The following is a 26,863-nucleotide window of genomic DNA, read 5'->3' as shown; positions in this document are numbered from 1 at the left end:
TTTGAACGCATCTTGTGTTTGAGTTTATCACAATGAAAGACTTGCTAACCTCTGCCTGGGTCGGCCCCCAACCAGACCCGGCTGCAGAAAGAAATTACGGGGGGGCATTAAATTTTTTTTGGGGGGGCACACTTCTTCAATGTAAATTTAGCCGTAACAGTGGCGTTTTTACCCGTTATATTTTCTGATGATAGTGTCAGTCAGTGAAACTGCAGGAGGTGGCAGCGCCATCCCTTCATGTTGACTTTCGGCCGCGTCTTTGTCATGGCTTGAGTTCGTCTTTAGTTTCTTGAGAAAAAAACACGGATGTCCATTCCAGTTTGAATTAGCAACGGAGGAGCCGCTCAATCGCCATTTCTGTAACCGGAGCAATCCCTATCCAATCGCAGTACACAATAGCAGGTGTTGTGCCGAAAAATAGCCGCCCCGCGTGAAATGTCCCCCCTGACGGGGAACGCTTATTTATAACGCTTTATTGAGGTGAAAACATCAAATGTTTTCATGGACTCGTTACAGTAATGGATTTACGACTGTAAAATCACTTTTGAATAAATAAATCAGACAAAATACTAGTACTTTATTTTACTAACAAATCGTGGACTGGGCTACATAACCATCTTTGAACAGAAATGTATTAGTCTACAGGTTTTCACGACCATATCTCAATGACAATCACACAGTTATGACATTTAGTTCCAGCAGAGTAAAATAATACATATATTCACGGTATAAGAAAATCGTTTCCATGTCCATCGATTGGTAAGAAAAAGCTGTACGAGTGACGTGTGGGCGCTCAACAATAAAATAAATAAACAAATAAATCAAATAAACGCTCAATAAAGCTATAAATAAGCGTTCCCGTCGGAGGGGGACATTTCACGCGGGGCGGCTATTTTTCGGCACAGCACCGGCTACTCAGCCCGCCCCCCTTATCTGTGATTGGCTAGAAATTGCCTACATTCGCTGCTGTGATTGTGACGACAGATCAAGATAGGATGACTAGAGCAGTGTTTTTCAACCTTTTCTGAGTCACGGGACGTTTTTACGTTGGAAAAAATCTCGCGGCACACCACACCAAAATGTTCCAAAATTACTTTCTGTATAGTATATTTAATTATAAAATAATTTCTCAGTATTTATACTTACTCAGTGTGAAACGTTTAGCAATTAGGCTTGAAAAACTATCAGACAGGGGACTTGAGCAATGCATTTAAGCACATCAGGGCTGGTCGTCTCGCTGACAATGTCTTTGCAGACAGGTAGTATTAACGTCTCTGCCACAGTTTGGGACTTTTGGGATTTAGCAACAAAGTAACTGGCTTTCAGGGCGTTTTTATTTACCTTTGTAGTTTTCCTCAAAAAAGTTGCCCATTTCTCTGTGTTTTCACGAAGGCGTACAAAATAATCCATCGACTTGTTCTGAAGCGACGGGGGTTCATTTGGAGATGAGTTTAAGCTTGTATGGCGCTAGATAGCCGCTCGTGTCGCGTTCAAGAACTGCTCAGATTTCTAGGTATCTCCCACCTAGCTGTCTTCGATAATGTGTTGGAATAAAACAAAGAGGGAGGATTAACGGTCGTCACATATGGATAAAATGGAAAGGACACTTTTGTATATATCGACACTTGACGAGTCAAATAATGAACAGTAGAAGTGCTGGGCTCCACATTGTTACGGAGAGCAAGGTGGCTGACGGCTAGAAATCCGAGCAGTTCTTGAACGCAACACGACTCATCTGCACACAACCGAGAACTTTTTCCACATTCCTTCCTTCCTTCCTACTGCAACTTTGCCCGACGATGTTAAAAAAAAAGCGACATTGGATAATTTCTCGCGGCGGCGGCACAATCGATTGAAAAACACTGGAATATAGGGTTCATTCTCCCCGTGTGTGTGTGTGTGTTTTTGTGAAAGATTTTTTTTTTTAATTTTTTTTAAAATTACACCGTACAGTTTAATCGAGCTAGGGCGGGCACAGCCGTCCCTCAGGGCGGGCACGGCCCCCTAATGCCCGCCCATGCCGCCGGGTCTGCCCCACAATGTTTTTGAGAGCTGTCTTTTCAACTGATGGTGACGTCTATGTCCGTCAACTAGTCTTTAACACTCAAAACAAGATTGAGAAAATTTGACTACATTTAAGAAAAATAATCTGATTAAGACTTTTAAAATTTGCAGTGTATCGTTAGCTAGCCTAACACAGGGGTCGGCAACCTTTAACACTGGTTATTTTGACCCACTTTCCACAGAATACACACCAGGTCAGCTTGACTAATATGTTTTTTACATATACAGTGCCCTCCATAATTATTGGCACCCCTGAAAAAGATGTTTTTTAGCTTCTAATATTTTTTTTTTAATTCAAATAATATGGGACCTTTATGGAAAAAAAGAGAAAAATCCAACCTTCAATATAAGTGCATTCATTCAGTGGGGAAAAATCCCACATAAAGAAAAAATTATTTGACATCAAATAATGTGTGTCACAATTATTAGCACCCCTGGTGTTAATACTTTGTACAACCCCCTTTTGCCAACTAAACAAGGTCTGAGGACTGAGATGGCCATGGGAGGAGCTTGATTTTGTGTCTGGTGAACCATTTCTGTGTAGATTTGGCCATATGTTTAGGGTCATTGTCTTGCCGAAAGACCCAGTGACGATCCATCTTCAGCTTTCGAGCAGAGGGCAACAGATTTTGATTTAAAATGTCCTGGTATTTCAAAGCATTCATGATGCCATGCACCCTAAAAAGGTTCCCAGGGCCTTTGGAAGCGAAACAGCCCCACAGCATCACTGACCCACCCCATACTTCACAGTGGGTATGAGGTGCTTTTCAGCATGCGCATCTTTCGTGGCATGCCAGACCTACTTAGTGTTTGTTGCCAAAAAGCTCAATCTTGGTCTCATCTGACCAAAGCACACGGCTCTGAGACCCCCAATTTAACCAAATTTCAAACTTGTCCTATCTGCATGTGTGATACATCATTGGAACGCTTAAAATCTCAATTTTCTAGGAGAAGAAAAATGTTGAAAAGGAAGGCATTAAAAAAAAAAAAAATTTAATAGCAAAGCCCGAACTGGAGGTGAGAGCACGCATAATTAAGACGCCATGATTTTAACGAGATATTATCGCATACTTAGCTCTTTTCGATCCAAAAACTCCGTGTAGCATGTATCACTGAGTGTCAAGACACAGCTGTGAATGGCAAGAGCCGGATTTTTTGAGGGATTTTATGGGTGAAACATGGTAATATAACAAGGGTCGCAATGCAGAAATCGCAGACATCAAGGAGTGGACCAGATTTTCATTTTCATATATTTACCCATTTAAACATTTTTTTCAGTTTTTCTTTGTTTGGATCGATTATTTATCATCTAAAATAATGGCAACAGTCGGATGTTTTGAGGGATTTTATGGGTGAAACATGATAATATAACAAGGGTCGCAATGCAGAAATCTCAGACATCAAGGAGTGGACTAGATTTTCATTTTCATATATTTACCCATTTAAAAAAAATTTTCAATGTTTCTTTGTTTAGATCGATTATTTATCATCTAAAATATTGGAGAAAATGCGACCGCAACCAAAAAAAATACAATTACTGTATTTTTCGGACTATAAATCGCACCTGAGTATAAGTTGCACCAGCCATAAAATACCCAACGAAGAGGAACAACTCATATATAAGTCGCACTGGAGTATAAGTCAGATTTTTCAGGGAAATTTACTTGATAAAATCCAACACATAGAACAGATATGCCATCTTGAAAGACAATTTAAAATGAAAATACAAGAGAGAACAACATGCTGAATAAGTGCACAGTATGATAATGTTACCTGATGCATAAACAACGAAATGTGAACGTGGCTGGTATATTAACGTAACATACCTATTAAGAGTTATCTGAATAACTATAGCATAAAGAACATGCTAACAAGTTTACCAAACCATCAGTGTCACTCCAAAACACTAAAATAACGTGTGAAATGATATAATAATGTGTCAATAATTTCACACATAAATCGCTTCAGAGTATCGCACCCCCAGCCAAATTATGAAAAAAAAAAAAAAAACGCGACAGTCTGTAAAATACGGTAAGCAATAGTTATGGCGTAGATATTCGTGACTTATTTACAGACTCAAATTTTTTCCATTATGACATAATTTATTTAAAAGTTTAAAATAAACGAGTGAATAATTTTATAAAGTGTTTTTTTTTTTTTTATTGAATTTTAGACATCAATTAATGATTCTAAGCTAAAAATGACAGACATTTCAAATAAAAAATACGATTATTTACCTCTTTTTTATGGCCAGGTTGAAACAAAAGCGGTTGTGCGATGTCTGTAAACGGAGGTTTCCAGGGTAAAACGGACAAATTTAAAATAGTTTGGGGGCTTAATGCGCCTTGAATCTGCTGTGACAGCATATAGACTGATTGTTCTATCAAACACAACAGTTCTTTTGGCTAAAAATACAGCACTTTATTTTACTGAGGGGTGCAAGAGCATAAACTGCTTTTTCAGCGTTGTCTGTTTTACGCCATATACAGTGCCTTGCAAAAGTATTCGGCCCCCTTGAATCTTGCAGCCTTTCGCCACATTTCAGGCTTCAAACATAAAGATATGAATTTTTTTTTTTTTTTTGTCAAGAATCAACAACAAGTGGGACACAATTGTGAAGTGGAACAACATTTATTGGATAATTTAAACTTTTTTAACAACAAAAAAAACTGAAAAGTGGGGCGTGCAATATTATTCGGCCCCTTTACTTTCAGTGCAGCAAACTCATTCCAGAAGTTCAGTGAGGATCTCTGAATGATCCAATGTTGTCCTAAATGACCGATGATGATAAATAGAATCCACCTGTGTGTAATCAAGTCTCCGTATAAATGCACCTGCTCTGTGATAGTCTCAGGGTTCTGTTTAAAGTGCAGAGAGCATTATGAAAACCAAGGAACACACCAGGCAGGTCCGAGATACTGTTGTGGAGAAGTTTAAAGCCGGATTTGGATACAAAAAGATTTCCCAAGCTTTAAACATCTCAAGGAGCACTGTGCAAGCCATCATATTGAAATGGAAGGAGCATCAGACCACTGCAAATCTACCAAGACCCGGCCGTCCTTCCAAACTTTCTTCTCAAACAAGGAGAAAACTGATCAGAGATGCAGCCAAGAGGCCCATGATCACTCTGGATGAACTGCAGAGATCTACAGCTGAGGTGGGAGAGTCTGTCCATAGGACAACAATCAGTCGTACACTGCACAAATCTGGCCTTTATGGAAGAGTGGCAAGAAGAAAGCCATTTCTCAAAGATATCCATAAAAAGTCTCGTTTAAAGTTTGCCACAAGCCACCTGGGAGCCACACCAAACATGTGGAAGAAGGTGCTCTGGTCAGATGAAACCAAAATTGAACTTTTTGGCCACAATGCAAAACGATATGTTTGGCGTAAAAGCAACACAGCTCATCACCCTGAACACACCATCCCCACTGTCAAACATGGTGGTGGCAGCATCATGGTTTGGGCCTGCTTTTCTTCAGCAGGGACAGGGAAGATGGTTAAAATTGACGGGAAGATGGATGCAGCCAAATACAGGAACATTCTGGAAGAAAACCTGTTGGTATCTGCACAAGACCTGAGACTGGGACGGAGATTTATCTTCCAACAGGACAATGATCCAAAACTTAAAGCCAAATCTACAATGGAATGGTTAAAAAATAAACGTATCCAGGTGTTAGAATGGCCAAGTCAAAGTCCAGACCTGAATCCAATCGAGAATCTGTGGAAAGAGCTGAAGACTGCTGTTCACAAACACTCTCCATCCAACCTCACTGAGCTCGAGCTGTTTTGCAAGGAAGAATGGGCAAGAATGTCAGTCTCTCGATTTGCAAAACTGATAGAAACATACCCCAAGCGACTTGCAGCTGTAATTGGAGCAAAAGGTGGCGCTACAAAGTATTAACGCAAGGGGGCCGAATAATATTGCACGCCCCACTTTTCAGTTTTTTATTTGTTAAAAAAGTTTAAATTATCCAATAAATTTTGTTCCACTTCATGATTGTGTCCCACTTGTTGTTGATTCTTGACAAAAAATTAAAATTTGATATCTTTATGTTTGAAGCCTGAAATGTGGCGAAAGGTTGCAAGGTTCAAGGGGGCCGAATACTTTTGCAAGGCACTGTACATGTACAGATATACATACAAATATACTCAGTGGTGTATATAATACTTAAAGGATTCTAGCGTTTGTTTTTTTTTTTTTTTTGTGCGAGGGATAAATGCTCATATTTTACACTTTTTTTTATTCACAAAACACTCACGCACAGGCCCGAAGTCGCTAATTGGGAGGACCGGGTGGGCAAACCCCAGTGGGCCGGCCTGACATTTGGGCCGGTCGTAATATACATTTTCAATGAAGCTGTCAGTTAAACTTGTTAATAACGGCATTAACGTAACCCCCTTTGCGCGATAAATTATGGCCCTTCCAGCATCCAGTAGTTTGGAATTCAAGACCTCGGGACGCACTCCCAATGCCGCCAGCTCTGGGAGGGAGTATCATCCTGTTGACTTGACGCTGGTAAAACTTAATTTTGGGTTTTAATAGCCAGAATGGGGCACGTTGAGGTAGTGTGACGTTTCTAACATCATAATCAAATTATTTTTCTTAAATCTAGTCAAATAATTTTCTCCATCTTGTTTTGAGTGTTAAAGACGAGTTAACGGATTAATGCGTCAGATTATTCCACTTTAAGTAAATATTACTATTTGTTCATATTAAGCACATACATGTAAAGGTTTTCACCTAAATCAAAAAAGATTTGCCTTTGCCGGAATCGTCAAAACTTTGTATTTCTAAATAAATATATATAGATTTTTTAAATCACATTAATTTGGCGATTGATAAGGAGTGCTTGAAAAAAGAACGGTTGCTTTGACATGGGCGTGATCACACGCCTCCCTCCTGATCCCAGACAGCTGCTTGATCCTTGACACATGCAGAGTTCGGCTCCCCCGCGGCATCCACGCCAGACTGACCGGTGGAGAGCAGATGCCGAGGTCTTGCGACGAGGGTGATCAGCGTGGAGGGGTTTCGTTTGGAGGAGGGCGAATAGTAGCGGTCATCTCGCTTGTCTCCTTCCTGCAATCTGGCAAGGAAGAGAACAAAAGTATTACAGAGGGCAGGATTTGAATAAAAATCTCTCTGTTGAAAAATGAGCCTAGGAAGAAGGCCATATGCAGGGAGTGCTGTTCGGCTATTTTTCATTTTTTTGAGACCACTGAAAGAAAAGCATTTCTTCAAGAAGTCAGTGGTACCAAGTTGGAATTTATTTAGGGCAGGGGTGTCCAAACCTTTTTCTCCGAAGGCCACTTTCAGAACAAAAAACGAAATCCTCGCACTGTCATTTGTTAAACATGACGATATATCGTCATATTGTATGTAGTGTTGGGCTCACGTGTAGCCCATGATACGATACGATTTGCAATACAAGACTCATGATAACCATAAGTGGAGTTTAAGGGGGGAGGGGGCTAGGGGGGCCAGGCCCCCCTCGGGTGGTCGAAAAGTGTCATTGCATGTAATTGACTTCCCTATATATATAAATGTTGTAAAGCAAGAAAAAAAAAGCACATTAGACGGTCATTTGCTTTACATATCATTTTCTTTGATTGAATTTTTTTTTTTATGATTGATTTAGACACAAATGCCCTACCCATAATATGGCCCAAACACAAAAAGGATTGCTAAAATCAAAACTTTTTTTTAATGTTCAAATGCAAATTTTTGAGTCTGAAATATTTTTTCGCATTCAAAAACTTTTTTTTCCTATGATTTGAATTTTTTTTTTTTTTTTTTTTTTTTGAATGAAATGATTTTTCTTTTAAAAATATGTATTTTTTTTTGTATGACGCAACTTATTTTTAGATTGGATTGGATTTAGATGTGGCCCAAACGCAAAACGTAACTTCAATCAAAAAAGTTGCTTCTTTCAAAAAAATTGACTTCCAATCAAAAAAGTAAAATATAAATAGCTTTCAAATGCATTTTTTTGATTTTCAAATTTATTTTTGCATTCATAAACATTTTTTTTTAAATTGCAGCAACTTTTTTTTTGATCGAATCACAAGGACACAAATCTACTTCCATATGGCTCCGCCCAAGGGATACAATTTTTGACTGAGGTAACTACATTGGCACGACACCAGCGAGTGTACCATATTCAATGGATGATGATCTTGGTGGAAAGTATAGCTGTCCTGCCAGCAGCCTGATTTATAATTCCCCTCAAGAATGATGGGAAACAAAGAAAACGCTCATTTTCAACTTGTTATTATAAATATTCTTGTAAGTTAATTTTATTGCTGACTCTGCGTTTCGGGGTCGTCAACATGTTGTGCCCGCCCTGCCCCAAAAGTCAAACTCCGCCTATGATGATAACGATCATCTCATGATATGGTGATACAACAATTATCGGTGTCAGGAAATCATTTTAGGATATTCTAATAAACAACTAATGAACGGAAAAACAAGCTCTGTTCATCCTTCTGCTGTGAAATGGAATGAATTTATCACTAGTAGATGTCCAAGCCATTTGAAGTAGGAGGGATGGCAGCGAATGAACTTCATTCGTCGCTACCCTCCCACTTCAAACGGAATCGACGTCTCTGGTGGCCAGTGACAACCAATGACTTTCATTTTTGGGGCAATTCAGGTCATTTGCTCTTGATTTTCAGTCACTTCCTGTTGATTTTGGGTTATGGAATAGGAAGAGACCCGGGAATCTCCCCAAATGAATAGACAGCGACTCAAATTCAACAGGAAGTGACCTGTAAAAAATCAAAAAGACTGGCTGCGAATGCTCTGGTTCCGGATGAACGAATGTTCTTTCGCGCCCCCGATTTCAAACGGATTGGACGTCTATGGCGGTCTTTGGCAGCCAATGCCAGGCAATGAGTTCATTTGGAGGGCATTTTCCGTCACTTCCTGTTGAATTTGGGGCATTTATAGGTCACTTCCTGCTGATTTTGGGTTACTGAGAAAAGAATGTCCCCAAAATCTAAATTAATAGGAAGTCACTCAAAATCAACAGGAATTAACCCTTAAATGCCCTAAAATGAACAAGAAGTGACCTGTAAATGCCCAGCGCTGTCAATGGCAGCCAATGCCAGGCAATGAGTTCGGTTTGGGGCATTTCACATCATTTCCTGTTGATATTCAGTCACTTCCGTTTCCTTTTGGGGCCTTTATGGGTCACTTCCTGTTGATTTTGGGGCATTTGCATGTCATTTCCTGTTGATTTTACTGGTATTATCTGATTTTTAAAATATATTGATTAAGAAAGAGAAAGGTCAGCAAAAATAAGTCAAGGAAACCACAGTCAAGATGGCTCAATTTATCACATTAGGTTATGGAAAACAAAACACTGAAATCCTGCACATTTTCTTACATTGATTTCAACACGTAAATGCTAATGTACACATAACGGTACATATCAACGAATGCTTCATCCTACTCCTTTTTAGGCATATTGAAAAAAATCTGTTGTTATTATTAGAATGGCCCAGAAGGTAAAATTCCTTATTTTTATTTATTTTTTTTAATTTATTTTTTTATTGGAATGGCGTTTCTTCGGGTTCCCACTGCACAGCCCAAACCGAAATTACCGGAATTTTTGCACGATGCAGGGAATTTTTCCAATGACCCCCCAAAAGTTTTCAGTTTGGCTGTCACCACTTTTTTTTTTTTTTTAATCTTTTCAAAACTACATGTCTTAGATTTTTTTTTACCAGATTACATATTTTACACACCAAAATTTCCAAGATGGTAAGGGGCATAAAGGTTGTATACGGAATTATGCACATACTACGGTCAACCCCAAAATTCGCCAAAAACTGTCCCATTCATTCCTAATGGCAGGAAAACAAAGATCCTTGTGATTTTTGACAATTTACCATGACAGCCCATTGACATTCAACAGGCACCCATGTAAGTCGTTGCCATTGAAAGCCATGAAACAGGACATGTTCCCGAAATGTCTCCAAATCAACAGTAAATGACGTAATATCAACAGGACGTGCCCCCGAAATGTCCCCAAATCAACAGGAAGTGACCTGATATCAACAGGACGTGTCCCCAAAATGTCCCCAAATCAACAGGAAGTGACCTGGTATCAACAGGAAGTGTCCCCGAAATATCCCCAAGTCAACAGGAAGTGACCTAATAGATCTGTATCTAACACAGCAAAGCCCCATTGTAATTTCTCCAGAAATTGCAGTTTCTAGTTATTATAAATATTATCTTGACTATTGTTATGTTAAGTGTTCTATTCGTTTCATCTGATTTTTTTTTCAATTAATGTGGGGGGGGGGGTGTATTATTTTCATTTATTGTATTTTAGTCTCTGTATAAGTGACTAGCTCCATCTAGTGTTAAAGATGAGCGGTGCAACAGAATATGGGCTGAAGTCAAGTTTCTTGTGCAGGCAATATTCAATGATACGATGAAAATTGGCCGGCGGGCCACAGTTGGCCCGTGGAACTAGTTTGGACACACCTTACATAGGGATTTGAATGTTCTTTTATTTTGATTCAAGGAGCACTTCAAATCAGGAGAGTCGTTCATTTTTAGTCGTCAGGAGCTCATGCTTATTCGTTGACGTGAACCGTGTAAATATGCATGTTTGTATGGTGAGAGGCATTTACTCATTGTATTTTTTTCTACAAGGCGAAAACGCACACCTCTACTCGTTCATTCATTTCAGTGAGCACTTGAAAGAAGGTTGCCGCTTCCAACTTCCATATTCAGTGAGAAGGTTTCATCAGCGGCAGCCACGGCACCAATAACGATGGAACAAAAGGCAAAAGGAAATGAAATAATAAGAGCGAGGAATGAGTAACATTAATAAGAGTAAGATGACGAAGGACATCGGTTTTTATTCACAGCGTCGCACTGATGTGGAAAATGGGTCGCTATGACAACACTTTACCCAATTGTGTCGATCGAGAGCATTCGACACGTGTCGTCGCATTTCAGCACCATTGATGGCGATAGACGTTCTATCCGTTTTGATTAGGAAGGCTGGCTGCGACAATTCCAGATCAAAATGGATGGGATGATTATCGACGTCAATGGCAGCCAATGAGTTAAGGTTACGTCAAATTTTAGACTTATAAAAGTACTAATCCGAGCAACCGCGAGAGGGCGAGGTCCACAAATCCCCACTCGAATTAGTCTAATGTTGTTGTTACTTCAGCAGACTGCTAGGCAAGACTGCTGCACGCTGCCAACTATTGGACGAGTGCATAAGTGCAGCCTCTAAATTGTTAATTCCACCAAAAACATACGTGTAAGGATCGATAGACGGATTTTGAAGCGATACAAGAATTGCGTGACGTAATATCACGATACATCTCAGAATCTATTTTTTTTAACACCCCTAGTAACAAGCAGTGTTGGGAATAACGCCGTTATAAATAACGCCGTTACATAACGGCGTTATTTTTTCAGTAACAGGGTAATCTAACTATTTTTTCCGCCGTTACAACACTGTTACCATTACTGACGGTCAAAAGCCGTGCGTTACTTACGTTGAATAAATTGAAGAAAATACAAGCCGTAGCGAGTCTACTCTGCTGTTTGTCATCCAAGACTTGGGGTGCGTTCTGGTTCATGGCAATGAAAATAGTAAACAACACACATAGCCTACCTTTGCAAGAACGATGGAGTTGCCGTTTGATACGGTCATAATGTGAGGGTCCTGCATCCATCCGCATCAAAACTGTTCGTAGCTTTGTAGCGATATGTAATTTCGGAATTGCTGATGAGTTTAGTAACATACACCAAACAATAAATACAGCAGAATGTCCATTTCGCGTAATTGTGGAAGCCCGTCGACATTTTTACTCATTTATCTTCGGCTTGCTCGTAAGGGTCAACATTGTTCACATCCTTAAGTTTGATCCAGGGGTCGCGTTAACCCAATATTTTCCATCGTTGACCGATTTTTTAAAACGGTGACGGAAAAAACTGAAGTCCATCCGTCATTTTGACAGGTTGCAATTCACACCCCAGACCACAGGGTGGCGAGTGAGCATATTAATTAGCTATTGTCTCCCTTGATGCATGACATCGTTGGCCTTACTCTGAAAAATGTCAAGGCAACTGAGTGTCCGAAGTTTCTTCAAAAAGCCCCAAAACGACGATGGTGTTGATAAAAGAGGTGAAAAAACAGGGACTGCACAAGCGGGCACGCAATTCAAGTCCATGCGCACCAGGAGGAAGGTGTGAAAACTACGTTCAGGCCACAGCAGGTGAACTGTTAATTTCATTGTTCCATATGCTACATATGGTAGGCTACCTACCTACTGGGGCCACAGTCAGCTGTTTTTGTCACTACGGAGAAAAAGTTATCACCTTGATGTGTGATGGCACGGTGTGGATTCTCTGTTAAGCTTGTTTGGACAGAATATTAATTTAAAATGAATGAAAACTGTCACGTGACTGTGTCGTAGCCGCTAACGCGCTCGGCCAAATGGACACACAAGTATGGAAGGTGAATTATGCCAAACAAAGGGTCACCACAATGTCATTATCATCATTTTAAAAATTTAAGTGATGGGTAAAAATAGATTATGACCGGATTTTTATGACCCTGTCAGTCAAAATGACAGACAACGAAAAAGTCTAGCGCAACCTCTGGTTTGATCACATCTGTTCTTCGCCTTAGTAACAAGTTTGTTTCTTTATCGAACTGGCAAGTTTAATGTCCCGCGAGCCAGACCTGCTTCCAATATGGCTGCATTGTTGTCAAATCTCACGTGATCCCCCATTCTGTGACGTAAACACTCGGGCCTAATAGCGCACGTACTCCAGAGCCGGTGTTTTCACACACAAACCGGAACAGCGCGTGCGCCAAACACACATACGCAAAACAGATGCAGAGGGATATGATGGCAGAGCATTCAGAAGAAATTTTTTCCTTTACGAGGTGGAGATATAAACACTATTGCAAGTTGGTCGAAATTAAAGGAAAGAACGTACATGTAAAGTGTAATTTATGTCCCGGGGCAAAGCTTTTTTCGACATCTGTGGTAAGCAATTAAAATCTGTTTATTTTTGTTGCACTTCAAATGTAGGATAAATCTGTTGCTGGAGAGGTACAATAAATATTACAAGGTTCTATAACACATAGGGCTGTCAAACGATTAAAATTTTTAATCGAGTTAATTACAGCTTAAAAATTAATTAATCGTAATTAATCGCAATTAATCGCAATTCAAACCATCTATAAAATATGCCATATTTTTCTGTAAATTATATATATATTCTGTAAAATAAATTGTTGGAATGGAAAGATGAGACACAAGATGGATATATACATTCAACATACGGTACATAAGGACTGTAGTGGGCATTTCACTCTACTGTCATTTAAATCTGTCTGTGCTGTCCTCACTCCGAAGCGTCTACTTTTTCCAAAGCTAGACAGCTAGTGAACGACGCCATAATAATCAGACTTCTTCCTTTTTCATCTGATTTATTAATAAAATGGCCTCAAACCATTGTCCTCTTTAGACCGTCGTAAAACTACAAAAAAAAAGTACACAAGCATTGCATTAGCAACAACGTTAGCTTAGCACGCTATACAGGTTCACTAAACATAAACAAAAAGTGTCTCATACAAAAAATAGAACATTTCGCTTACTAACATAATATGTACATTATTTACAACAACCATACTTACGGACAAATCTTATCCAAGGATCATATAAGCACAACATTACAACGTAGGCGTCAGCCCGAGATGTCGTGCAGCCATATTGAACTGGAAAGACAACAATAAACCATGTCGCAAAGCGACCACAAGAGTTCGCTGTTAGACAGCACAAAAAGCCTTGCTGTAAAACTTACCATAAGGCAGAATACTGTCTGAGCGGGACATGTGCGTTAATTGCGTCAAATATTTTAACGTGATTAAATAAAAAAATTAATTACCGCGCGTTAACGCGATAATTTTGACAGCCCTAGTAACACAACTACCTGTCTGTTCTTCTCTATTCAACTGACTCGAATACTGCTCAGAAAATTCTTTGACATACAACAACTTCTTTTTAAAGTAACGGAAATAGTTACTTTCCCTGGTAACTAGTTACGTTTACTATAGAGTAATTCAGTTACTAACTCAGTTACTTTTTGGAAGAAGTAGTGAGTAACTATAACTAATTACTTTTTTTAAAGTAACGTGCCCAACACTGGTAACAAGCGTTTATTCTTGATCCTCTGCATAAAAACGAAAAAGCTCAAATAATGCTTCTCCTGCAGACAAATTCCTGGGAGATCAAGGCCACACCCACAACCAGCCGCTCTTCATCACCTTCACCTCCGAGACTCCAGAACTGCTTCCAGATCACGTGACCGTGCTCCTGGACGGCGCCGGGCTCACACTCGCCGCTGAACTCGCGCCCGGCCCAGTGCATCACCAGGAAGTCACACCGACAAAAACCTTTGTCGTCAGGTATGACATGCGACATTTTTGGACAGTTTCACACGTCGTTCAATGAGAAATCAATCCAGACTTTTCACATGTGGTGTATCCACAGAGTCTGTTTATTTTGCGGTAGTGTGACGGAATATTAGGACCAAGCAAAGAGGGGGAAAAAAATAGGACTATGACATTAAAGTAATTTTTTCGTAGTAATACTATGCCTTTACTCGCGTAACATTACAATGCATGACTTAATTCTCGTAATACGACTTTTTCTCATGCTAATACTATGATTTTAATCTTTTATATATATTATTTATTCCTTTTTTTTTCTCAATTTTAAAGGGAAACACGGACAGAAAGACTTGTAGTTGCTGATAGATAAATGTTAGTATGAGTTGATATTCAAACCCCTCATAACTCATTTGCTCCCAAAAACGTATAAATATGTTCTGTTCTTAATTGTTTCTGTGTCCCAAAAACGTATTCATGTCTTTTACGTTTTTTTTTTTTTTTTACAAGCGGCATCTCTAGGTTCTGTTGCACCTAAACTGCAATGCACAATGCTCAAAACTCATTTTAAAGCAATAAAGCTGGCCACTAGAGGGCAGTAGCGCATTTTGTAGGAACTCATCTCGGGCCAAGAAAGGAAGTGATGAAAAATAGTCAGAAAACAAGTTGGAGGGATCTTGTGAAGACGCGTGAGAATTTGAGAAAAATTTGGAGAACGATCGGGGGAAAAAGGCAAATGACACTGGAGGAATGTTTTGAAAAGAAAACGAAACAGGCATCAAAGAAGGATTAAAAAAAAATTATCTTGATGAGACAGACGGTGAAGGCCACAACAGCATCAGGTTCCACATGCGTTCTGCGGAGCTCACATTGCGTTACTCCTGAGCCCGAGGTTGAAACCGATGATGAAAAAAGTGAGACCGATCTTGATCCGGACTCATCAGATTACTGGGAGCCACCTCATTCAACCGGGAGCAGCCGAGAGCCTTCCCCGTTGTTATGTGCGCAAATAGTTCAACAGTTCAATAGTTATGTGTAAATAAATTGTTACTTTACGATCAAAAGCTCTATTTGTCTTGTCGTTTGTTATTTTGTAGAACGAAAACATTATTCAGATGTTTGGGATGTCACAAAAGCGAAAAATAGCTGTGTTAAAGTCAGTTATGTTTAAAATGTATGTTTTTACACAAAAAAAAAAAAAAAAAACTTTTTTTTTCCCAATTTTTCTTTATTTGCACTGTAACAAAAAAAACACAATTAAGCTATGGTTATGAGGTAGATATCCGTGACTTTTTTACAGACACTTATTTTTTTCATTATGATGTAATTTGTATAAAAGTTTAAAATATGCGGGGGAATAATTTTTTAAAGCCTTTTTTTTTTTTTTTTTTTTTTTAACGAAATATCAGACATCAATTAATGATTCTGTCCTAAAAATGATAGACATTTTGAATAATAAATATAATTAATTACCTTAGGTTTATGGCTGGGTTAGAACAAAAGCAGTTGCGCGACGTCTGTAAACGGGGGTTTTCAGGGTAAAACGGACAAATTAAAAATACTTTGTGGGCTTAATGCGCCATGAATCTGCTATGGCAGCATATAGACATTGTTCCATCAAACACAACCGTTGTTTTGGCTTAAAATGCAGCAGTTTCTTTTAAAGAGGAGTACAATAGCATAAATTGCTTTTTCAGTCTTGTCTGTGTTTTCTGCCAAATACACATATATATATACTGTATATATATATATATATATTAGGGCTGTCAAAATTATCGCGTTAACGGGCGGTAATTAATTTTTTTGATTAATCACATTAAAATATTTGACGCAATTAACGCACATGCCCCACTCAGACAGATTTGACAGTACAGTGAAATGCCCACATGTTAATTGTGTTTTGTGGAGTTTTGCCGCCCTCTGCTGGCGCTTGGGTGCGACTGATTTTATAGGCTTCAGCACCCATGACCATTGTGTAAGTAATCATTGACATCAACAATGGCGGGCTGCTAGTTTATTTTTTGATTGAAATTTTTACAAATTTTATTAAAACAAAAACATTAAGAGGGGTTTTAATACAAAATTTCTATAACTTGTACTAACATTTATTTTTTAAGAACTACAAGTCTTTCTATCTATGGATCGCTTTAACAGAATGTTAATAATGTTAATGCCATCTTGTTGATTTTTTGTTATAATAAACAAATACAGTCCTTATGTACCGTATGTTGAATGTATATCCATCTTGTCATATCTTTCCATTCCAACAATAATTTACAGAAAAATATGGCATAATTTATAGATGGTTTGAATTGCGATTAATCGCGATTAATTACGATTAATTTTTAAGCTGTAATTAACTCGATTAAAAATTTTAATCGCTTGACAGCCCTAAAATATATATTTTTTTCCTATTTTAATCTTGTAATGTTATGACTTTTTTCTCGTACTAATACTACAATTTTAATCCCGTAATATTACAACTTTAATCTCATCATATTACAATGCATTACTTTTTTGTCATAATTCTAATTATGATTTTTCTGACTTTTTCTCATACTATGATTTTAATCTTTTATATTTACATATATTTATTTTACTTATTTTTTTGCACTATTTTATTCTTGTCATGTTATGATTTTTTTCGTACTAATACTACGAATTTGATCTCGTAATATTAGGACTTTAAACTGGTAATAATACGACTGTAATCTCATAGTATTACAATGCATGACTTTATTCTTGTCATACTACGACTTTTGTCTCACACTCATATTATGATTTTGATCTTATAATTTTATGACTTTTTTTCTCATACTTATACTACAATTTTATTTATATATACAGTATATATATATATATATATATATATATATATATATATATATATATATATATATATATACATATGTGTGTATACTGTATATTATTTTTTCTTTAACTATTTTAATCTTGTAATACTACAACTTGTTTCTCATACTAATACTATGACTTTGAATCTGCTAGTCCGTGACTTTTCTTACTTTCTTTTTGCCCTAATACTCCGTCATAGCGGTAGTACACCCAGCACTGTCAAAATCCCTGCAGACCACATGTACTGTCAATGCGCACACGTCACCCACAGAGCACGGCTGCATGACATTGTTTTTTCTTTTTTTTTTGTATTCCACTCGTTCTTGGCTGAGCCCTGGTCAAAAAACGTGCTCAGAATGGGAAGAAATCAGCCACAGGCAAGAAGAAATTCACTCGCTGACCGAGGAGCATTAAGGCCACACTGAAAAAAATATTATACATACGCTGTACATGTGAAGAGAATGAAAACAAAGTAGTTAGAAAAAAAGAGTCCATGTGTAATTTTAGGAGTAGAAAGATTCCTTTTAATATTACAGAACTTATTCCTATTTTAATTCCTGGCTTTGACTTTCAATCCGTTTGAAAAGGAAGCCCTAGTTCAAAAGGATTGGACATCTGTTTCAGTTAATGGCACCCAAGGAGTCAAAATACAATCATTACAAAAATCTCGCTGCAAGACAGGTGTCCAAATTCTTCACTCAACACTTTTATTTATTATACAGACGATCAGAATCTTGTAAAAATGATTATCTACTTGCATATAAGCTACACCCATAATTTCGGGTTAAAATGGTATGTATTTTAGGTTGACCCTCGTACAGGGCGACCACGATATGGGTAATTTTTGGGCCAATTTTCAATACCATTATGACAAAACGAATACAATTCGGTACATCTTATTGTGATTTTAAGACTATATTTCCATTTTTTAACTGTATTTTTATTCAGTAACAATTTACATACAGTACATGGTAACAAGCAGAGGTGGGTAGAGTAGCCAAAAATTACTCAAGTAAGAGTAGTGTTACTTCAAAATAATATTACTCAAGCAAGAGTAAAAATAGTCATCCAAAAAATGTACACAAGTACAAGTAGAAATACCAAATACTAAGTAATGAGTAACATTGTAACTGGTACGATGATTAATCTTGAATGGTATTTTTTTCTCAGCAGTTTTTTTTTTTTTTTTTTAAATTATTTATTTTCCCTTCAGGCATGACAAATCCAAACAAACATACAGCATTTATATGTGTTTACAATTAATTCAACCCGAAAAGAAAAGGGCTGACGGGAGAAGCCGAAGCTTATGAAACCCGTCCCCAGTATACCATATAGGACGCAGAGAATATCGAATATCAATTTTTGGCAGTCAGATTTCATAATGATTACGTTTTTTATAATAACCATCCCCTCTGATTGTTCATTTTCCCAATAGTCCATTGTCGATCGTGGCAATGTGCTCGTTATGTTGATTAGATCCAGTAGATTAGTTCATAATTCAGTAATTAGTTTATTCAGTTGATTCGATCCAGAAGATTGGGAATATCTGAGGACTGATGGTAGGCCGAGTCCGCCACCCTCCTTTTGTCGACTTAATCCTCGTTGCAGTTTTCGTTCCTTGCTGACTCCCGACGAACATTCATCTCAAGGTTGCGCAGCTTCGAAGTAGGTTGCATCGCCATTCCGGTTGTGGACTCATGGCCTGGGGGACTGGCGTCGCTAGGTCCTTCAGGCAACCGGGCTTGCACTGGGATCAATTCACTCAGTGTGTCCATCAACTTTCACTGTAGTCGGGCTGACGACAACCACTTTATAAGGACCGTCCCAGCGATCACTGTCCCACCTGGCACAATCAGAAGCTGCCAGCAGCACACCAAAAGAAAACCCTCAATATCGTTCCACTTCGAGTGTGGTCAGACACAGCGGCCGCCATCTACCCCAGCTATCCTCCACAATATCCAGACTTTAAGGTGTTTTCCGGCCAGGCGCGTTGTAAAGCAGGACAGTGGCCAATCGACCAGTTCCATGTCGATACCCCTGTTATCTTTATGAACTGTTGTTATTATACCATACTATAACCTACTACATATCTGCATTAAGCCAAACAAATACTAAAAAAAAAAATAATAATAATAATTAATTAATAAATAAATATGGATGACCTGTCCCTCTCCCTCCTGCTGCTTTTTCTTGGTCTGGCAGTGCACTGGATTTGCTTATTAACCCTTTAAGGTCTGGGCCTATTTTGTCTGATTTTGCATGCCTTTGAAGTTGCCTTTATATTTCAAAGAAAGAATTGTTTACGATGGCCTGGTTTGGTCCGTTTTTTTGTGACACCTTGAACTTCATGTCCAAACTGTTGTTTCCTTCACTGACCAATTATAAATCATCATTTTGGGCCCAAAAAGACCAAAAATTCCAAAATCGTTTTGTCAAAATTTTTAATATTGATGTCCAATTGACAACCAAACATGCGTAACGAACCGTTTTGAAACTTTGTAATATTTATTCAACATGTTAGGATGAACATTAAACCAAAAACATTTAGAATAAATAGTCTTATATTTGACAATTCAACATAAACAACAGGTATAGCCATAGGCGTTTTTTGCCTTTATACATTCTCTAGTCAAAACAGGTTATATACAGCAGACCAAACAGTGAAGAACAGTGAAAAAATGTATACCATCTAACACAAAAAGTGTTTAGAGGCCATCTCTTTATGAGTTTAGGTATTGCGGCCCATCACCTGATGAAAACTATGTACACACAATCAAGCTTCTTGAACACACATTTATATACACAAATTGAGAAGACTGATTGTGGGGAAAAAAATATATATATAACATTGGAAAAAAAAGTATTTTCAAAAATATTTACAATAAACAAGTTAAATTTTTTTCAGGCATGCCACTCCGAAAAGCAGTTTCGTCCTGGAATTAGACACAGGGCTAAATCACACAGCCCACACTTCCATGGGGTGTCGGTCCTCTTTCCACCCTTCCATTTTCATTTCACTTTACTTTCATTGTCACTATAAATGTACATGAAAAAAAGTCTGTATTTATGAAAATAATAAAGTATAAAATAAAAATACATACAGCAATAAATAATAATGGAAATCTATATGTATGACAATAGAAAGAATACCATAGCTGAATATGTGCTACATCCCTAATCTTCATATAGAAAGAAGAATACCACAAATTATAATTCCTGCCTGGGATACACACAGTGCACTTACGACTTTGATCTGATATGCTCATTATTATATACACAAACACACACTTATATTGCATCAAAATTAACTTTGTCTTGCAATATCAAAAGAAACTTTCAAAAGAAACTTTTTCAGCATTAAAAAAAAAAGTGAGTTGGCTTACCTCTGCTCGTCGATGGCGTCACCCACGTGTTCAAATCCGTCACTATCTTCACTCGAGGACTCTTCCCAAGACGACGATGATGACGAATTTGGACCATCCTCTTCCTCAAGTTGATCAAAAAGCACAATTGCTTGCGCTAAATTTAGTTTTCCGTTCATTCTCAAAGTCACACAAAGTCGCTGCTCGATCCAAACGGCCGTCGCTCGCCACCTCGCTGCTTCAGAACACTCCTCCCTCTAGTTCGGTGGAACCTCGCACAGCAGTTATATTTATAAAAAAAAACGCATTTTGTGCTTCCACTGTGACTTCGAAAGGGTTCGTTTGATTTGTGTATTTTTTCATGGAGCTTCCGTTTTGAAAAAGGAAAAGAAATGATGGAAATATAGACATAAACAAATGATCCATGCAGCGTTTTAATGTTTTTTTGAGAGGACAATAAAACAATAAAACTTAAATGACAATATCTCGCGTTTTAGTTGGTCGATTGACTTCAAATAATAACGAGAGTAAACCGCAACTTCCGCACTTTAAAACGAGACCAACCAACGGCATGTGGGTGACGTAATTAAAACGTGGGGGCGCTTCAAAGACGACGTGCGCTGAGGACGCGCCGGCGCGTCCTTCGACTCTCAAGGGTTAATGTTAACGATGATTGACAGACTTTAAGGTTTGATCTTGCCAGAGACGCTTGGAAGCCAAAACTTCAAAGCGCCGCATGCGTCAATTATGGTGTAGCTTGTTAAACAGTTGCTGTGGCAACTCAGTGTGTGTAAATGAGCAGCTTGAGCGGATTTGAGTGAACTCACTCAATGAACCACTTAATAAAGACAAGCATTTTTCTACTTTATTCTTGTTTAAAAATAATTTGGTGGGACATTAACATGTTTAAAAGTTATCATATTTATTACATTTGAAGTACTTGAGAAACGTTTATAAAATAAATACAAGTTTTTTTTTGTTTTTTTTTAATTGTATTTTGGGGGAAAAAACATGTCTTGTATGTCTCTTTCCAATGCTAAATCTGAAAAAAATTACATTGAACACACCCCAAAAAAATGGGCAACGGGTTCAGGTCCCCATTAATCGCAAAAAACAAGGGATGACTTTAGTTCCTTCATAGTTCTTATTATGAGATTAAAAGGATCATATCTCCGGTTTCCCATAGTCAATCGGTCCCAAATAAAACTGGGAGGGAGGTTAAAATCCACGTTTTTGAGTCATGTTGAGTGCAGTGCTCTATGTCAAATACTTCATTTTTTACGATGCTTTTAAGACGTCATGTAATTGAACAGGCTGGCGTGATCATAGAACTGCAAGCTTGAGTCCGATTGGTTTCATGGAGCCATGTGATTATTGTTGCGACGTCTCACTGGTGAAACTGGTAGAGCAACAGTCGGCGTCTCTGGCAAAAAAAAAAAAAAAGTGCATGTCATCCTTTGAGTTGAGTTTTGTTTTTTCCCTAGTGTGTCTGGTCATTGTGATTAGCCCATTGATTACAACTGTTGTGGCCTGCTCCTTATGTGTTGACCAATTGGCTGCCTTTTGTGTGACCCACCTGTGCCTCATTCTCTTGTTACCCCATGTCTGTATTCAAGTTCCCCATGTGCTGCCTGCTCTTGTTAGGTCATTGTCTATTAGAGAGTCATGTCCATTCCTATGTCAAGCTGTCATGTTCTGATTCTCGCCCTTTAAGTAAGTTTTGATGCCTTTTCTCGATTGTGTCCTGACTTCCAACCCCCTCGGTCCTCTTCACGTGCCCGCTGAGAGAGCACTATCCTCGGCTTGGGCTCGGGGAGCCCCCGCTCCCATCTTCAGTTCTCGATTGTGTCCAAACTTCCAACCCCCTCGGTCCTCTTCGCGTGCCTGTCTCGAGAGCGCTACACTCGGCTTGGGCTCGGACAGCCACGCATTCCGACGTCGGCTGGTTCGTCCACTGAGAATGCACCATTTTCGGCATTCATTCCCCTCCATGTCCCGGTGACGAGCACAGCCTGCCTGCCAGGGCCGCAGCAGAACGACAAGCCGAAACTTGCTCGCCGCCGGGGGCTGGCCGATCGGTGACGACAATCAACCCCTCCGCTGTGTGTGACACGAGTCGGAGTTTTGGGTGATTTTTCGTTTTCAAAGCGAGAAAAAGACTTGGAAGAGCCGCTCGGTTCGGGTTAGCATGTCGTTCTCACGCCTCCTGTTTTGTTTACTTTCTTTCTTCAGTCTCCAAAGCCGGGGCAGGGAAATGACAAAAGCCTTACTAACTTGGCATAAAATACAGTTCGGGACGTTTAAGAAGTCGGCAGTTTTGACCATTTTGCAGTAATTTTGCCCTGTCATACCGAATAAATGCATTTTCAATATTTCATTTTCAATTTAGCAAAAGACTGTTATTTGTCATGACCATACAATTTATTTAGTGAATGGGGAAAAATACTTCGATAAAAAGAATATACTGTAAAAATATTGGAGTAGAGGGATTAAAACAATGTTGACTTTTTGCTGCTCTCTGTCGCATTTTCCTCCTTCTGAATCTTTCCCCTCAATGGGCTGAATTCTTAATCAGCTGAAATCGTTACTCTGCCGACGTCACCACCAAGCTGGAGGCGCTAGAGGGCTATGATGACAGGCAAGGCTAAACGGCAGATTAAAAGACTCATTTCTCGTCATCTCTGCTTTGTCATATTGTTGTATATAGAGGAATCGTCTCAAAATATGGTTTGAATTCACATAATGCTATTTAAGATTTTTTTTTATCGTGTCACAGGCACTTAAAAACGTTTTTTTTTTTAGTTTACCGCCACCCTGCCTTGCCTTTTATTTTTCCCTTTTGTTTCAATGCCATTGGGTGCCCTCCATGCCCATGCGTCGTGACAGTGTAGCCCAAAGTAGCAGAGTAAGAGTAGCGTTTCTTGTTTTCATATCTACTCAAGTAAAAAGTATGACTTGGTAAAACTACTCTTAGAAGTACATTTTTCTCAAAAAGTTACTCAAGTAAATGTAACTGAGTAAATGTAATGCATACTACTTACCTCTGCTAACAAGTATACTGTAAGTACACTCGACAAACAATGCCAATGACAACTGTATTCTCATACTGTAAACATGAACTTTACTATCATATGATATTTTTGTTGTTGTTCATGAAAATGTAATTTATTCAAATAGGTTTTTGATTTTTATCTGAGAAAAATACAACCTAAACACAGAGATCAAGCATGGAGCGTCCCAGTTAAAAGAGCTGATTGCTTGCGCAAGGCAGTAGAGCGCTTCCGATAAGAACTTCTATGCAGGTCTCATTAGACTCTTTGCACTTGGTTCGACACTTTTTGCACATGACTTCCCCTCCCGTTGGATGTCTAGCATGTGAGCGCACACCCTCAAAAATGTGTAAATTGCAGAGTTAAATCGGATTCTCATCCCGAGAACTTGAACACCTATTATGTATCAACTTTTCAACTTTTTTTATCAGTAAAGGCATGACTATGTAATTATTTAGAATTATTATTAACATTATGATAACATATATTGACAATAATAACAAGAATTATTCATTTTACCATTTTTGATCCTTGAATTTTTACAACTAACTCGGGGTGCTTTTGCCCGGACATGTCCAATTTTTACATCCTCGTCAGATGGGCGTCAGATTATTTATTTGTACAGTAAGAATCGAATTATTTTGTTCAAGGATTCGCCAATACAGATAAGGAATTTTTTAAAAATCACTATTTAATTCCAATGTTTTTTTTTTTTTTTTTTTTTGCATTATTTTAGGAATAACAAAGCCTGCTAGGTAACCTCTACGATTTTGAATTTGGTTATTATATTGTAATATATATACACTCACCGGCCACTTTATTAGGTACACCTGTCCAACTGCTCGTTAACACTTAATTTCTAATCTAATTTCTAATCACATGGCGGCAACTCAGTGCATTTAGGCATGTAGACATGGTTTAAGACAATCTCCTGCAGTTCAAACTGAGCATCAGTATGGGGAAGAAAGGTGATTTGAGTGACTATGAACATGGCATGGTTGTTGGTGCCAGAAGGGCTGGTCTGAGTATTTAAAAAACTGCTGATCTACTGGGATTTTCACGCACAACCATCTCTAGGGTTTACAGAGAATGGTCCGGAGAAAAAAAAAATATCCAGTGAGCGGCAGTTCTGTGGCCGGAAATGCCTTGTTGATGCCAGAGGTCAGAGGAGAATGGCCAGACTGGTTCGAGCTGATAGAAAGGCAACTGTGACTCAAATAACTAGCCGTTACAACCAAGGTAGGCAGAAGAGCATCTCTGAACGCACAGTACGTCGAACTTTGAGGCAGATGGGCTACAGCAGCAGAAGACCACGCCGGGTGTCTCTCCTTTCAGCTAAGAACAGGAAACCGAGGCTACAATTTGCACAAGCTCATCGAAATTGGACAATAGAAGATTGGAAAAACTTTGCTTGGTCTGATGAGTCTCGATTTCTGCTGCGACATTCGGATGGTAGGGTCATAATTTGGCGTCAACAACATGAAAGCATGGATCCGTCCTGCCTTGTATCAACGGTTCAGGCTAGTGGTGGTGGTGGTGGTGGTGTAATGGTGTGGGGAATATTTTCTTGGCACTCTTTGGGCCCCTTGGTACCAATTGAGCATCGTTGGAACGCCACAGCCTACCTGAGTATTGTTGCTGACCATGTCCATTCAACTGACTCGAATACTGTTCAGAAAATTTCAAAATTCTTTGACATACAACAACTTCTTTTTAAAGTAACGGAAATAATTACTTCCCCTGGTAACTAGTTACTTTTACTATAGAGTAATTCAGTTACTAATTCAGTTACTTTTTGGAAGAAGTAGTAACTATAACTAATTACTTTCTTAAAGTAACGTGCCCAACACTGGTGATAATCTAATTCCAATTCAGCAAAGGTAGTTGGGTCAGCTAATGTAGTTGACGAGAGTGATTGTTTTTTCATTGTCCAAAAAGACGGAAATTAAATCTTTTTTTTTTACTTCAACTCAATTCTGTGTGCGCGTGCTGTCATAAATGAGCTCAACTCCGTGTTTGTTGATGTCGTGTTAACACTGCCACGGATGGTCTGGTTCTTTTCTCCGATGATGATCTAGTGATTCTTGGCTTAGCGAGCTGTCTCGATGAGGGGCTCTCACTGCTTCCCGCTGATTACAGCGGGACAATAGCGCGCCCGTCGGGGCCTAGGCGACGCCGACTTTATTCACTTTGGCCGCTTATCTCTGTCTGGCCAGTTCGCTGAATGCGGCTCCCCCTCGAGGGCCCCCGCTTTGTAATTGCCTCTCTTTAATGAGAGAGGAGGTACCCGCTCGTGTACATGAAGTATGCGCTCGTTTACACGGACGGCAATGCCAGACCTTGGCAATGCATACCTTTCTAGCGGTGTGTATGCACCTGTTATACATTAAGACAGGGGTGTCAAATGTACGGCCTGCGGGCTGGATTCGGCCCGCTGGGGTGTTCTGTCTGATAGGCACATTGTAGCCAATGTCCTTTCTAAGCTGTATGTGTGCGCAATCGAGCACTGCCTGCACAAACTCGGCACACAAGAAAATCTGTGCGACGCACAAAAATAAAATTGAACAGATTGTATTGTAGCGTCACTCGGACTATTGTCAGCGCCGCAGTGATGTGTCAGCACGACGTTCCTAATGGTGCGTTCGATACGGCAACACGACGCTCCCAATGGTGGGTTACTACACCATAATTGTATGTAGTTGTGAGGTGCATGACCTGGGTGGGTGCGGTGAAAAATCAAGTGAAAGGTGAGCTGGACTCCTGTGCTGATTTATTGAAGCAACATTTTTGCAAGTGAATCGGTATTAACTCATTTGCTCCTAAAAACGTATAAATACGTTCTATTTTTAATTGTTTCAGTGTCCCAAAGACATATTTATACGTCTTTTACGTTTCTTTCACAAGAGACATCTCTACGTTCTTAAGCAAATTAGCTCCAAAGCACAATGCTGGAAATCCATTTTAGAGCAATAAAACTGGCCACTTGAGGGCAGTAGCGCATTTGGTAAGACCCTCAACTAGACTCAACGGCAACGAACGTCGGGGCTGGTACGCCGGCGGAAGACGACCGAATGGCATCCAGGATGCCTTTTGGCGGACG

The 26,863-nt window shown here is 39.0% G+C and overlaps 1 protein-coding gene across 2 annotated transcripts in view; it reads left to right on the top strand.

The window, feature by feature from the left end:
* Window positions 1–26,863, top strand: part of lamc3 (laminin, gamma 3) — a 252,084-nt gene that overhangs the window by 152,923 nt on the left and 72,298 nt on the right. For both annotated transcript variants that reach the window (XM_057818403.1, XM_057818404.1), the window contains exon 12: window positions 14,324–14,516. In XM_057818403.1, the coding sequence (XP_057674386.1) occupies window positions 14,324–14,516 (193 nt within the window). The remainder of the gene's footprint in view (window positions 1–14,323; window positions 14,517–26,863) is intronic.

The sequence above is a fragment of the Corythoichthys intestinalis genome, chromosome 17 (assembly GCF_030265065.1).
Source record: "Corythoichthys intestinalis isolate RoL2023-P3 chromosome 17, ASM3026506v1, whole genome shotgun sequence".
Classification (NCBI taxonomy): Eukaryota; Metazoa; Chordata; class Actinopteri; order Syngnathiformes; family Syngnathidae; genus Corythoichthys; species Corythoichthys intestinalis.
The sequence above is the reverse complement of the archived record's forward strand: the minus strand, read 5'-3'. Positions and strand labels throughout refer to the sequence as shown.